The following is a 14808-nucleotide window of genomic DNA, read 5'->3' as shown; positions in this document are numbered from 1 at the left end:
GTTTAAATAAGAAAGTGAATGGCTGTATGTCTCTTCATGACGTGTGAACGAGGGAGCGAACGTTGTATGCCTCCTGTATGTCTCTTAATATCCCGACAATATCGGTCTTGTCCACTTTTCCTTTCATTCTGGCTGATATTCTTCTATCTTTTCATACCCCTGACACTTTTCTCCACCCATTCCAACCCTGCTTGAACCCGTCTCTTCAGCTCTTCTCCACACTCTCCGTTGCTCTGGACTGTTGACCCTGAGTACTTGATATACGGGATCATAATTATAAACAAAGGAATGATTTTAATTAGCGAAACCGCATCATCGCTAGAAAGTCGACACAACCTTGAACAGTCCCGGATTCTGTTAAAGCTATATTTTACAAAAGCTAAAAATTGTCAAAGGTATAAGTCAGTTCTACGTATGTGTCAGACACAGCAATTTCACCTTATATAACGCCGCGACTATATTTGCTCGGTGCATCTCATATAACTTCCACGGAGCAGAACACAGGTAGAAAAGGGAGAGGCGATATTAGCTCGGCGCTTAGATCTCACCCTTTTGAAAAATGCAAAGATATTGTTCCCCGTTCGGCCTTTTGAAGCTGCCGGTGAAGGCCGTCATGGTTCTCGTAGCAATGATGGAAACAGAGGAAAGCTAATAAATGAGCTTCCTTTTTTTAAAGTGAAAAAAGCTCACGCCTTGAAATTCGAGGACCTCTTCCGACGAGCCATTTTGAAGTTTCTCGGAGTGAAGATCAGGACATGGGGTTAGTATTTAGGGGCGAAAAGGCAACTGCGGTTGCCAAAGAGCGGAAGGCGGTGTGCGGTATCTCACAAATACGATCCTACGTTCACTCGTTTTTTTATTCAAACAAGTCGAGATGCATCCTCGGTGCTCGCGCCGTCCGAGCATACATGTCTCGCCCCAGGCGTCAGCGGCCACCCACCTGCACTCTCCCATTTTGGAGCTCCACAAAAAGGTAGTCCTCCATCCCCGCCGCCAGGAGCAACAAGCCGCTTCTCCGGCTCGTCTTGATGTTCAGCGACACGTGGAAGGTGGAGACATCTTGGAAGGCTTGTACACTGCAGGAGCTGTCCCCGAAGTAGGATTCTGTGACGACAAAGAAAACGTGTTGGGGCGCGAAAGGTGAAACAACGTGCGGTGAACGTAGCCGCGCTGCCGACAAAGACGGTCCCTTCGCCTGCTTACCGAGAACTTTTCAAAATGAACTAAAAACAAAACCGGCTCGCGCTTCTTTCGCGTCCGCATGGCCTCGCTCCGCGCATACCACCTCCGTACGAAACTTCCAAAAGCGCTGACTTCACCGCAAGAATGTTGAAGCTGCAGAAAAAGCAATTAGGTCGGTATTCTTGGATCCCTGTGCTACGACGGTACCTGCCCGGGACTGATTTATACATTTTCAGGTGTCCCCCCGCCCCCAGCTGCTCCGGAGCGGTAAGAAGCTCCGCTGGCCTCGGAGGTATTTTCTCGCTGAGACATTAGTCATTACCCCTGCAGAGGTTTCCCGGGCATGTCAAAGCCTCGGGATGCGGGATTTCCTCGGCTTCAGCTGTTTCATTTCCAGCGATATGCAAATCCAGCCACCTGCCTCGGAATTTTGCTCTCAAGGGCCCTCCACAAAATGCGAACCGTGGAGGGAGTCAATTATTTTCCAAGTGCTCAGAAATGAATCTGGACCGCCTCCAAGGCCCCGGCGCCCTCGACGCGGATTTTCAACGGCTTCGGACAAGATATGTTTCCCGAACGGGGCTTTTCCGCGACAGCTCGAGATGCTAAACCCAGAATATTTTGAATAGCGGAGCAAAAGAAAGACACTGGGGTGTCAAAGTTGGAACATTCCTATGAGATCACGAGGCTCGGAATATTCCCTGAAAATCAACGGCGGCATTCGGCGGCTTGTTGGGCCCCGTAGCCAAAGAGCGAAACCCCTGAAATGACAGAAATAAACTCCCGCAAATGACCGGCGTTAGCATTCACGGCTACGAAATGTATTTTCTCACGACTCTACATGTCCAGCCTCGATGCAAGAATCGCAACGTTCGTCCGTAAGCGAACCCGTCCGTCCTCCGAACGGCGGCAAAAAAAAAAAAAAAAGCTTTTATCATTTCGATCTTTTATCAGATCGCGCCAAGAGGCACTTGGTGTTGGTTACAGGGTGGGGGAGTTGAAGCTAACCGTCTCATCAGAGAGCCAAACACACTCGCTGACTTTTGATTATAAGCCGTGGAACAGCAGTACCCTCTGTCTGCAGCACCAAACAAATACCACATGAAAATTCCTTTCCACCGCGTGCAGCCGATGTCTTGTACGCAGGCCTGAGGGTTGAAATCGGATTGCTAACAAACGCCCGTTCGCTTTTTTGCGGACCAAATGATCCGCGGACCGGTACCGAAATCTTGTTTTTTTTTAATTTGACCTCCCTGATATTATTTTGCTACACTTTTTTCCGCCTTCGCCTTAGTGTCGCATTTAACGCTGTCGTGCCGTTTCGCACATTAGCTACCACGAGCTAGCCAAAACGAGCCAGGATCAAAAGTCGGCGGAATCGAGCAAACGATGGGATCGCAGAAGCGTCGCAGACCGCCGACAAAAAGAGAGACGCATTTCACATCAGGATTTCTAGCTAAGTGATGGGTTCGTCGCAACTGGCGATGCGCAAACTTTGCATAATCAGTTATGAACGGCTAGCTCATGAAGCTATGAAGCCTCAAACTTTGTATTCATTTATTTATCTATTTATTAATTATTTTTTATTATTATTTTGGATTTATTATTTATCAATTTCTAATGCAGTGCAAAATTATTGTTACTGCTTAATATAAAGTGTAATTGTACATGCATTATTAGCGGTGAACGGCTAACTAATGAAGCTTTGAAACCCTCAAAACTTTATTTTCATTCATTTTTTTTTTTTTTTTTTATTAGAGTGCAAAATTATTATTACTGCCTAATATCCTAATGTAACGTATAATCATCTTTGCATGATTTATGGTGACTGACTAGCTAATGAAGCTATGAAACCCTCAATAATAAATAATAAATAAATAAAATAATGTTTCCTTTTTTTATTTAGTTCTTTTAGTTTTTTTAGTTTTTTCATTTTTTTGTTATTTTTATTTTGTTTTTATTTTATTTTTTTTTTAGGTTTTTCAATTTTTTTATTTATTTTTTTTGAATTTATTTTTTATTATAGTGCAAAACTGTTGTAACGGCGTAAATTCAAAGTATAATGTGTAATGGTTGTATTCAAATTAAATATACTTTGAACTGTTTTTGTTATTTGACCCCCCGCGCCTCTAACCAGTCCACGGAAATATTTTCATGCATAAAACTGATCGTTGGCACAAAAAAAGGTTTGAATGTGCTGGCTTACATGGAATTCTTATGTTTAAAAAATGCTAAACGTTCAGTCGTTCATACTTGATAGCGCTTATCCTGCAGCCGGGGTCCACGAGTGAGTAAAAGGCCGACAACAACCATTCACCCTGTCATTCACGTGTCATATAGAGACACATGGACATTCAGCCTCTCATTCACATTTCATGTAGAGACAAACAACTATTCACTCAGTCATTCATATGTCACATCCAGACACACAACTATTCACCCATTCATTCATACATCATGTAGAAATAGAACCATTCACCCTCTCATTTGCATTTCTAACACAACAATTCACCCACTCATTCACATGTCATATGGAGACACAGGAACAGTCACCCTTTCATTCATAGATCATATAGAAAAACACACCATTTCATTCACAAATCGTATAGAGACGTGTCACCGTCTCATTGACACGTCTGGAAGAGGGGAAGCTAGGGAGGGAAGCTAACCCCAGGCAACCGGAGACACGTGAAGAACATGCTAACTCCACTGAGGTCAGAACCGAAGCGGGTGTAGCGAAAAGCACCAATCACTGATTGCGACACCTCGTGTTCAAGAGCTAACTGAACTGGAGCTGTTAGCGCTGGCTAATTCCTCCGGCTAGCGCTGCTGCAGATCTGTTCAGGTAAGGCTCTTCAAAAACAGCTAGCGTTTGCTAACTGCGCTCGAGCCTTTCGGCAGAGACCGAAAAATACAGGGCGCCCTTTGCCGCCTGGAAAAAAAAAACAGCATTTTTATTTTCTGATGATGCACACAATGACTCCTCTCTCGGCCGCATACCTGAACCTGGAATTCATTAGTTCTCCCCCGACTAGGAGAGCCGTCCACACTTTTTTCCAAAACGCCGTCGGTACAAACCTTCACTTACAACAGGTACGCTACATCGCCGCGTCATCGCTTTAACCGCGAAAGCATTAGCTTTAGCATTAGCTAGTCTCCGAAGCGCCGCGCCCCTCCTCACACTGCTTTATTGTGCTTTAAGTGGAATCCTGGTTCGGGGCCAATGCAGATGGCTATAATTTGAAGACTGACTGCGTTTGTATTCATAATGCTCGCAGGAAACCGAGTCTTCCTCTCTTTCATCGGGAGCTGAATGAACTGCCCTGTTGTCTTCCTTCTCCGCCCCTCTATCTCGCGACACATGTCCGGAAAAAGCCGCGTGGAAGAGCTAGCGGGTGACCACATGTGAGGGAAGCTTGGAGACACTCCGTCGACTTTTTTGAGTCCTGCAGCCGATGAGTCAGACTCATGCCCTTCAGAAATATTTAAAGAGTGTGTAAAGATGTGCCAGAAAGAAAAGAAAATTTGTGCCTGAAGGCTGTTGATTCCCGCCCCGTATTTTGGTTACCAAAGATACGACCGGGAATCACATGGCGCAACATCCCGGAGCCTCTTCGGGTTTGGATGGACGCGAGTGACGCTCGTGTGAGCAGAATTTTTTTTTTTTTTGGTTTATTTTATTTTTATTTTTTTTACACAAAATATACCAGCTGCGTGTTCTCCCTACTACAATTTCGCCATGGCAACACGGACCGGAATCCAAACAAACCGCCGTCTTACGTTACTCATGGTTAAACCCTGGTTAGCTTAGCTATAAATAGCGGTCGTGTCGGTCATTTGTTTGCTTTACTGGGCCGTGCCCGTACGGCAGGACATCCCGGCAGCTGGTTATAATTATATAAAGGAGCGGGTGTTGTTAACCATCGCTCCGACGACGGCGAGGGCGGACGGGAACACCGGTCGGAAACGTATCATTATCCCGATCGGCGGTTATAACTCTTCGATGCGTCGATAGAGATGAACGTCCATGCGGTTTATCGCCCGTTTCCTCGGAAACCTCCGCGCACCTGCGCATTCTTCGGAATTGAGTTCCTCGTTCGGCTCAAACGGGCGTACCGAGACCATGTCGTGCTAACGCGAGTTGGGGATGCTAAATGACATTAGCATCGGCGATTTTGGGGCGGAGGCAGGATTTCGGCATCGCTCAGTGGTCAACTTGTGACGATTTCTTCCTTAATATGTGAATCCCTTCATGCTAATTATGTGGAGCAAAACAAGAAATTGGTCGGACGAATATGTACAATATGGATTCACATGTATAACGTGATGGGAGTTGAGCGTTCTAGTCGAGCACTGGCAAAACTACGGAAACACTTCCCGACGCTGCAAGGAGACGGGAATACAAGAACACAACACTTGCTGAATTCAAGCTGAAGAGAAACGGAGTCGATAAAAAGGCTACTTTGCGCTTCGTACCCGTCGACGAACCGATCCTCACAGCATCGTACGAAGTTGCTAACCTGCTCGCGAAGCAGGGTAAAACCGCACACCAGCTGAGTTGAAGATGGTAAATATCATGCCGGGAATCCCAAATTCCACTTTTAAATGACATCATCGATGACAAAATAGAGGACGTGAGCAAAGATGTTGGCTCGAGTCGTTGCGGATCTGATTTCGAACCCGGCAAAATTCCGACCGAAGACGATCTAAGCTAGCTCGCGCGCGCTACGTGAAAGACGACATGATACAGGCGGATTTTTTTATTTTGCAAGCGTCTTACAACAACGACTAAGGCGGCGGATGTGAAGGAACTTCTTCGGAGATAACGATCTTTCTTGGGATATGGTTTCTGCAGTTTGGGGAAGAAAGTCTGGTTTTGGTGCGCTAGCGAAAGCCGATGCACCGCTAATCATTGCTAGGCATTGTATTCCGCACAGGGGTACGCGCATGAAACCTGATTTTCCGTGAAGATTTCTACAGGACGGACTATTTTGTGGGCGTTGCCCGGCGACAACGAGTCAACAGGAAGATTTAAAAGTGCCGCTCGAATACAGTTTCCCGCGATTATCCTAGCGACGCCGTCACGGCGCTGTCACGGCGCTGTCACGGCGTCAAGAGGAGTACCTTTTAGCGTTTGGGGTTTTCAGGTGAACTGCAATTTAATGCTCCCGTTGCAGCGTTCAATGACAAATACTAAAAAGGATTTCTTCAAAAGAAAGGGGAGAACCCTGGCTGTTTGGTCTGCCGAGTATTTTGGACGGACACCGAGTCTTGAAACGTCTCCTTGAAAGGAGCGTGTTTACAGATCCGAGCGCGGCGGTCCGCGGATGAAAACGCCGCAAGCTGCGACGCCGTCAAGACATCAGAGGAAGCCGAGCCACAACTCTGCATACTTCCACAAAGACCTCCCCCGACTACTTTTCAGAAAGTCTCTCCGGGGATTCGTTTTTTTTTTTTTTTATTACGGAGCCATTTTTCACTGCGGTGTCATTTTCAAACCCCCCGTCCGCCCCGGCGTCCTGCAGGGCGAGCGAGGAGGCACAATGCTGAAAAAGCTACGCCGGCTTCTCAGCCCTCCGTTCGTAAAACGAGCGCTTACACGGCGCACAAGGGGCGGTGGCAGGACGGAGAAATTATGACCTTTCTCCATGAATGGAGATCGGTAGTCCGGTGTCGTTTCGGCTCGGGGGGAAAAGGACCTGGGAGAAAAGAAGCGGGGCGTGGAAAGAAGGTTGTAAAAGAGCCAGTGTTGTCTGCAAGAGAGGCCTGAAAGACCGGGTTTCTATACAAACTCCCCTTTCGGGGTTACGGCGTACCCTTATTTTGCGCGGGAGGTACGTTCCAAGACGTCCTTCCCCAAAAGTGACTTGCTGCAACATAGAGACATGATAATTTTGAGGGTATTTACAGATATATTAACCCTCAACGAACCTCAATACCTGCGCCTTCCACCTCCCGTGGGAAGAGATCGGAAGAACCCTCTGCTGTCGGACGTTTCCTGATTGTTTTCTCGTTTTACAAGAAATCAGCACAGAACCCAGGCCGTGCCTTCAAGCAACATGATTTCAGTAAATATTATCATCAACCCAAATACTAACAAAAGTCAGCGACATTTTTACCTTTTATAGAGATCTAACTCAGGGAAGGATGATTTCAAGGTTCCTGGTTCTGTTCCCTGTTTCTATATGGAGTTTGCAGGGTAAGCCCAGTGTGTCTATGGGCTTTCCTTAAACATGCAGTAGTAGGGGACCCTAAAGTGTCCAAACATATGGATGAGAGGGTTGCACGTCGCCGAACGAGGCCCTCTGATGGATACAGAAGGAACTCGGTGACATCCTTCAACCCTGGCGGCAGGGCGAGTAACAACAAGGATATTTAAAGAGCAAATTGCTAGCAAGTGTTACTGCTTTACTGCTTGTGATTGACAGCCGACTGACTCCGCCTCCAAGCCAGTCGCGTTCACCGGGTTCTTCTGATATTCTAAACAAATCAGTCACATCCAAGACTTTTGTTCCCCACGTTTTGAAAACTGCGGCTTAAACAACCAATTTATTTATTTTTTGGCGCGAACAAGCTTCACGCCGCCAAACATCATGCCGGAGAAGCCATCTCCTCTAAGAATGCAAAGGATATCTCATATTTTATTTATTTTAAGAAATGAATTTCAGTTTAATTTTCCAATATTTATGATTTTTTTTTTCAAATACTACAAAAAAAGGCTAAAGAATGCTAAAACGTGGAATCAAATTACATAAAAATATCTGCAAAGTAGCAAGGGTTCACTGTATATTTTTTTTTTTTTTTTTTTTTTTCTTCGCCAGTATATTTCCGCCACCATTTTCTGGCTCAAGATTGGCGTAAAGGGAAGGTTCGCTCCAAGATGAAAGATCACGAAGGAGAGGCTCGAGTCCACGTAGCATCAAAATAAATGTTCCTCACTGGAAAAACAAAAAAAAAAAAGTTGCAGGCGTAGCTTTCAGTCGCTGGCCTTGAACTCCAGATACGAAGGCCTGCATGTTCTCTTGCGCGACTGCCAGGGAAAATATTTCCAGCGAACCCCCTTTGGCTTTATTTCCGCGCTAACTCACCTCTTTGAGACGGCGACTGCAAAACAAAGGCGCATTGTGCGGGTTCAGAGGGTTGCACAGCAGGACGTTGTCAACGCTTCAAGTCGAAGCGTTAGCTAAAAGGTAAACATCTTTTTAGCCAAATAAGGCGCGGCGGCTCATCGCGCACAACGACTTCAGGCCGATGATCTCATTGGCTCAACGACGTCGTAAGACAAACACAACCCCGAACAGAAGCGGCGGCTTTTTTTTTTTTTTTTTTTTTTACGACCGCCGCTTCACAAAGCGCGCCTCTGTTAGCGCGCGGAAAACGCGGACCACGAGGGTCCCGGAGGGCGGGTCTTGTTAAAATAACACCCACCCGTGACATCACACGGACGACTCCTTAACATTTAAACCTCCGGCGCTCGTCGGGAAGCGGTTTAACGAGTGATTGTTTACACATAAGGCTTTCTCTGTTTCGCTTCGGCCGGCTGGAGGAAATTTTTTAACGCGCCGGTAATGAATTCCGCCGTGTGAGAAGAGGTTGTAACGAGACAAAGTCGGTCCAAATAGCGGCAAAAATCACGAATGCCGTATTAAACTCCTGGCTTTTCACGGTGATGCATGTCTCGCCTGTCTCAGACCTCCACACCTGACGGAGTCGGATAAATCTAATTAAAGGTCATCAGAGGGTTTCCATTATCCTCCCCCCTCTCGGCTCTTTATTTTCCAGAAAGGTAGAAAAAGGACGAAGTGAGTGACACGACAGCCCTGGCTTTTGTTTCCGCTACGCTGATGTTCGCCGTGTAATGGCAGGAGGAAATTAGCCTGCAGTTAAAGAGAACCACCTACTTTTACGATATTTATAAAGTCAACGCAAGGAGGCCTTGCGTGGAACCGAGGATTCGGCGGTTTGCGGTTCGGTCAGCTGTTTCTGTCACGGATGTGACGTCATGCTAAGAAGTACACCGTTTTTTTGGAGCTTTTTTTTTTGGAGCTTCCCTCGGTGTTCTCGATAGAAAGACCGTCCTCTCGGCCTCTTCGCTATTCTGCTCCAACAAGAACCATCACATCGTATTCAGAGTCGACTGTTTAAATGTTTAAACACTTTTGCTTTATGAATTACATGTTTTGTCAACAACTGTATGTATGTGACTGTTTAATTGTACTACTTTCGGCAAACTAAGTGAGGCAGGCAGTTCTCCTGCCTCACGTTAGGGGTGCTAGCAAGTTTTGTGACCCCTTGGCTGGAGAATACAGCGACAGCAAGCTAGAGTCAATCCGTCTCCTCGCCTCTAAAGCCTTCCAAGGCGCCAACATATCTCCAAGACCTGATTACCGAAGTCTCAAAAAGCAGAGTCGGAGCATTCGAACCATCCTCCAATCTCCATTGGGGGGCAGACGTCCTCTCTTTGTCTAAAAACAGGCTTAACTTTTGGCTAACTTGGCTAACTTTTGGCTAATTTTTGAGAAGGCTTGGAGTTAGCGTTAGGCTAGCCACTTAGCTATGCTACCACAGGCTTACTCTGGCGAGGGATAGTGTCCTCACCTGTATGCACTCATGTCCCTTTATCAATGCGTGATAGCAACCTCGTACCTTCTCCCATGGCTTGTTCAACTGTACCATTGCTTTTTCTTTCATGAGTATTAGCATGTATTATTAGCGGGAGCTCGCTCGTGCCGGTCCCTATCCCAGAGTACATTAGAATTAGCATTAGCATACACCGATTTCTATCGGCAAATACTCATTCGCTGTGATTCCATCGTCTTGAGATTCACCCCAAAGCATCAAATTTAGCCGTTTATTCTCAACACGAAGTGGGAAAGAATCCATCGCACAAGTGGCTTCAGAATTTTCCACGAATATTTGTTTATGTTTTCACACTCATAGTTCCCATTGTTTTCATTGGAATCGAAACTGTTGTTTTAAGTGGGCTGCAATTGCCGAGGCAGATGTGGGGTTGGCTTTTCGCTCCTGCCGCCATCAGATCTGGGTTACTAGCTTTTCGCTCCCGACGGGAAATGAAGTCAGCGTCTAATTTAAGATTACTGACATAATCCAGCTGTGAGTTAGTCTGACCAATTTTCACAGAAGCATCGGTATCCTAGAAAACGGGGAGGGGCGAAGAAATTCGCACCTTCGTAATTTGAGTGTTTTAGCACCTTCAAGAAGCCTTTCTGAGCTTCTTGGTGGCTCCAAACTTGTATGCCTTTATCAATTTTTTTTCCGTTTGCCACCAGATCTTCCCTTATTATCCGGGTAATATCCTTTCCTCAATCATCCCCCGGGCTACCGTCCAAACCCTTGACGGCACTCGGGGGGTCTCCACTTGTACCATTCTGCTTCTGGGGATAATGAACAGGCATGACCGCGTGCTTACTGTAATCCGGATTCTTTCCACGCACGCTTCATTCACCGCTCGGAGTCATTTTTTTGACATATCAATAGCTCCATTCAGGTTCGGAGAACGCCGGGGCGTCAGTCGCCTCACCACTAATTGTCGACGTGACACTCCGGTTTTTTTCGACAGGGCTGGAAAACGCTTCGGCGGATTTTTCGCCGCGAGGTTTGGAGGTTTTAAGGCCTCGGAAACCCGAGACGCACCTCAGCCGGTTTTCCCCAATTAAAATTCCCTTTTTCTACATTTTTTTTTTTTTTTTTTAATTTTCTCCTGTTTTTACTAGTTACACCTCATCTGGATCTCATTTTGAAAAAAAAAAATTAAAAAATTTGGAGAAGATTTCACCGGAAGGACTTTCTTTCGATACGTTGAAATATTTCACCGAACAGAGGATTAAATGTTTTTTTTTTTTTTTTTTTTCTGTCAGACTCGGCGAGCGTCTCCAGAGGTCGAGCGGTTTGTTCGTTTATCATTCAACGCCTGCCTTTCGTTTATCCTTCCCAGATGTCGGAGACCTCGTGCACGCCGGGCCGCGATCGTGGCGTTCACCATTTCACCGTTAGGAGCGGAGAAAATAAAGAAACAACCGGACGATATGAAGTATCCTTCCGATCCTTCCTACCCGGTTAGCGCCTAGCACCGCTAGCACCGCTAGCAGATGAGAAAACCGCATAAACAAACAAGCTACCCGCCGTCGGCTAGCTTTAGCTTCATTACTCGACAGTTTTTCCACCTTATCGCGGGGGCCTTTCCGTAAACGGGGCCCCCTTGTCTGGCCGGGAGCCGCCGCCAAGGGGCCTCCCAGAACCCATAAGCCGGGTCTCCGCGACGTCGGTGTGTGTTTGAGATCAGAGCGTCACATCAGACCCGTAATGAGATCCAGCTGAAGACACACACACACACACACACACACCACCAGACTGACCCTCGCCGGCTCAGACGAACCCCACCGTTTTTTTTTTTACTTCCCGACGTGAAATGCCTTATCCAGATGCTGGCGCTGAAACCCTTCCAGCGTGCACGCCCAAAGACACGAGTACATGCAAACAGAAACGCTACACACACACACACACACACTCTTGTTCTTTACTTACACATCTCACAACCTGCTGGCTGAGTCAGCCCACCAACTCCCGCCATTTATACGACTACTTTCCACCACGCTACCGTTGAGGAGGCCCACCCTGCTCCACCCGGCCACTGTTTTCCCCTCCTAAACACCGTTTTTGGAGACGTTAGCTAGCTTGCGCTCCCCTTTCCTCCTCCCTTGAAGTCGTTTTTTTTCGTTTTCAGCCCAAAATAAACCGGTGTAATGTGGAAAAGGACGGGAGTTTTTAGAGAAACGGCGCGGGAGATTTTTTTTAAGAGGAAGGTTCGGTTGGTTGCGGGGTGTGCGGGGCTCCCCTGTTTCTTCTTTTTTTTTTTTTTTTGTTTTGTTTTAAACACTTAATTAAGCGGGGAAACTCTCCTGAGAGTGGAAGCAATTTTCCGAGGCGAGGCTCGTGGAATTAAAACACGGCAGACTGCCGACACGGGAGCGAGCGGGAAGGCGGCAGACGTCAAAACAAACAAAGCTATTTCGCATCCGAGATAGCGAGAATTAGTAAAGTGTGGAGGATTTGTGTGTTATGTAAATGATCCCAATGCTGGAGTGCAAAGTAGAAGGGGGCTAGAATGTGGTAAAAACACAGCTGGAGTTATATTTATTAACCCGCGCCCTGATTTACTGCTAAGATCACAAAGAACTGAACTGTGAGTTTATTCTAATTCCTTCGGGTCTCGACCGGCGACTTTGCAAACACTCGGGCGCGAGAGAGACTCGAAGAGGTTTGAATTTTATTCGTGCAAAAATAAGGATGATTAAAATACCTGCGTTCAAAAACGGGAACACCGAATGTGCGGCCTCGTGATCGACAGCCGACCGAATCCTGCCCGGCGAGTGAAAAACTCGTGATTTTCTAAACAAATCGGTCACGTCAACAGACTTTTTCACATGCTTTGGACACTGCGGCTTAAACAACGATGGGGCTAATCTATGTTTTTGTTTTTTTTGGGCTAACAAGCTTCACGCCGGCAAAATATTTAGCCTCGTCACATCGGATCGATGAAATTACTGTCAAATTCTGAGGTTGTTCAATTCTGACACAGAAGAATACGACTTTAACGACTTTAACGAATACGGCAATCGGCTGGAGGAGGACAAAGTGGCGACTTTTAATCGTCCTATTTGTTATTACTGTAATTTCCAGGCCATTAAGCGCACCTGAATATTAGGTAGGTGATCGGTATCTCCGTCTTCCTCCTATGCACCAAAACAGTTCAAGTCGTCTTCTTGATTAGGCATACAACTCTTGCCCCTCGAATCTAATTGTCATATAGGATAAAAAAAACATTGAATCTTCTCGTCCTATTCAGCCCACCTGAATATTAGCCGCAGCGGCTAGGTGATCAGTGTCGCCGTCTTCCTCTTGTGCACTAAAACAGTTCAAGTCGTCATCGTCATCAGACATACAACTCTTGCCCCTCTCATCTAATTGTCCCATAGGATATAAAAGCATTAAGTCTTCTATAAACCTCGTCCTACTCAGCCCACCTGAATATTAGCCGCACCGGCTAGGTGATCAGTGTCTCCGCCTTCAACCTCTGCACCAAAACAGTTCAAGTCGTCTTCTTGATCAGGCATACAACTCTTGCCCCTCGAATCTAATTGTCAAATAGGATATAAAAGCACTGAGTCTTCTATGAACCGCCGACATGGGAGGGAACCAGAGAACTTGGAAGAAACCCACGGGTAGAAGATGGAGACTCCGCACAGAAAGGTCTACCTTTCAGGATCAAACCAGGGGTCAAGTGTCATCTCGTCTCACCTCTAGGTATCTCTGTGTGAACGCAGGAAAACTCGACGCCTAGAAAACAGACATAGGTAGACCATAAAAACAACAAGCGCCCGCTCCAGAGCACTCAAGAGCATGGAAGTGAACTCTTCCATGCCCTTCTAGCTGAGATTTTGGTTAACAGCCACGCATGGGACGACGTCTGAAGCGGACATACCAGATTAAAAACGCGAGCGAAAAAAGAAGCTTCACTTCGTAGCGTAAACGGCGCTGAGCAGAGCTAACAAGGACCAGAAGAATTGCATTAACTGTGCAAGATTTGAGAGTTGAGAGTTCCCCTCTGGATGGTGATGTAACGTGGTTTCGAAGCAGGACGGAGGATTCCGATGTTTGGCCGCCGCTGCAAGTGTGATGATGGTAAAACAAAAAAAAAAACTATTTATACTCGCATTAGAAAGACTGCTTTGCGAGGTCATACTGACGGTTTACAACCGGATTACAACGATTCAGTAAATAAAGATTGAACAAACGTGGACAGGAGTGGAGGAAAACATACAATAACGATCCTTTAACAAAAGGCCGTCGTACTTAGAGGTTAAATTAGCGACTGGAAGCTTCAGCCAACCGTAGTGAAGATAATAACAATAATAACAATAACAACAACAATAGTAAGAGGAAAACAACTCAACCAGTCCAATCCATGAAAGTAGAGATCATTGGCCAATCGAGATAGATAGATAGATAGATAGATAGATAGATAGATAGATAGATAGATAGATAGATAGATAGCTAGATAGATAGATTGTGAATCCGCTATTTAGCTAGCTTAGCTGGCTAGCTAGTTGATAGATAGATAGATAGATGGATAGATAGATAGATAGATAGATAGATAGATAGATAGATAGATAGATAGATAGATAGATAGATAGATAGATAGATAGATGGATAGATAGATAGATTGTGAATCCGCTATTTAGCTAGCTTAGCTAGCTAGCTAGTTGATAGATAGATAGATAGATAGATAGATAGATAGATAGATAGATAGATAGATAGATAGATAGATAGATAGATAGATAGATAGATAGATAGATAGATAGATAGATAGATAGATAGATAGATAGATAGATGACTGAGGCGACTAAACTCAGCTTCGCTAAACCGCCATCCCGTCTTTCATCGACAATTCGGCACATCCTGTTTCTTTTTTTCCAGGTTGGGAAAACGGAAACCCGAGTCCCACGGCTGCTCCCGGTTCGCCGAGCCCTCATGGTTTCATGTGCAGGGTAGCTTGTGAGGGTCACGCGTCATATTAAAAAATAAAAAACAACAAAAATAAACACA

General features: G+C 45.9%; 1 protein-coding gene across 1 annotated transcript in view; it reads right to left on the bottom strand.

Annotated features, from left to right (window-relative positions):
- cspg4 (chondroitin sulfate proteoglycan 4) overlaps positions 1 to 14808 on the bottom strand; it is a 98186-nt gene that overhangs the window by 39395 nt on the left and 43983 nt on the right. Inside the window, exon 2 of the mRNA XM_086149073.1 lies at positions 941 to 1104. Within this exon, the coding sequence (XP_086005199.1) occupies positions 941 to 1104 (164 nt within the window). The remainder of the gene's footprint in view (positions 1 to 940; positions 1105 to 14808) is intronic.

The sequence above is a fragment of the Fistularia commersonii genome, chromosome 7 (assembly GCF_037954325.1).
Source record: "Fistularia commersonii isolate RoL2024-O1a breed Wild chromosome 7, RoL_Fcom_v1.0, whole genome shotgun sequence".
NCBI lineage: Eukaryota > Metazoa > Chordata > Actinopteri > Syngnathiformes > Fistulariidae > Fistularia > Fistularia commersonii.
The sequence above is the reverse complement of the archived record's forward strand: the minus strand, read 5'-3'. Positions and strand labels throughout refer to the sequence as shown.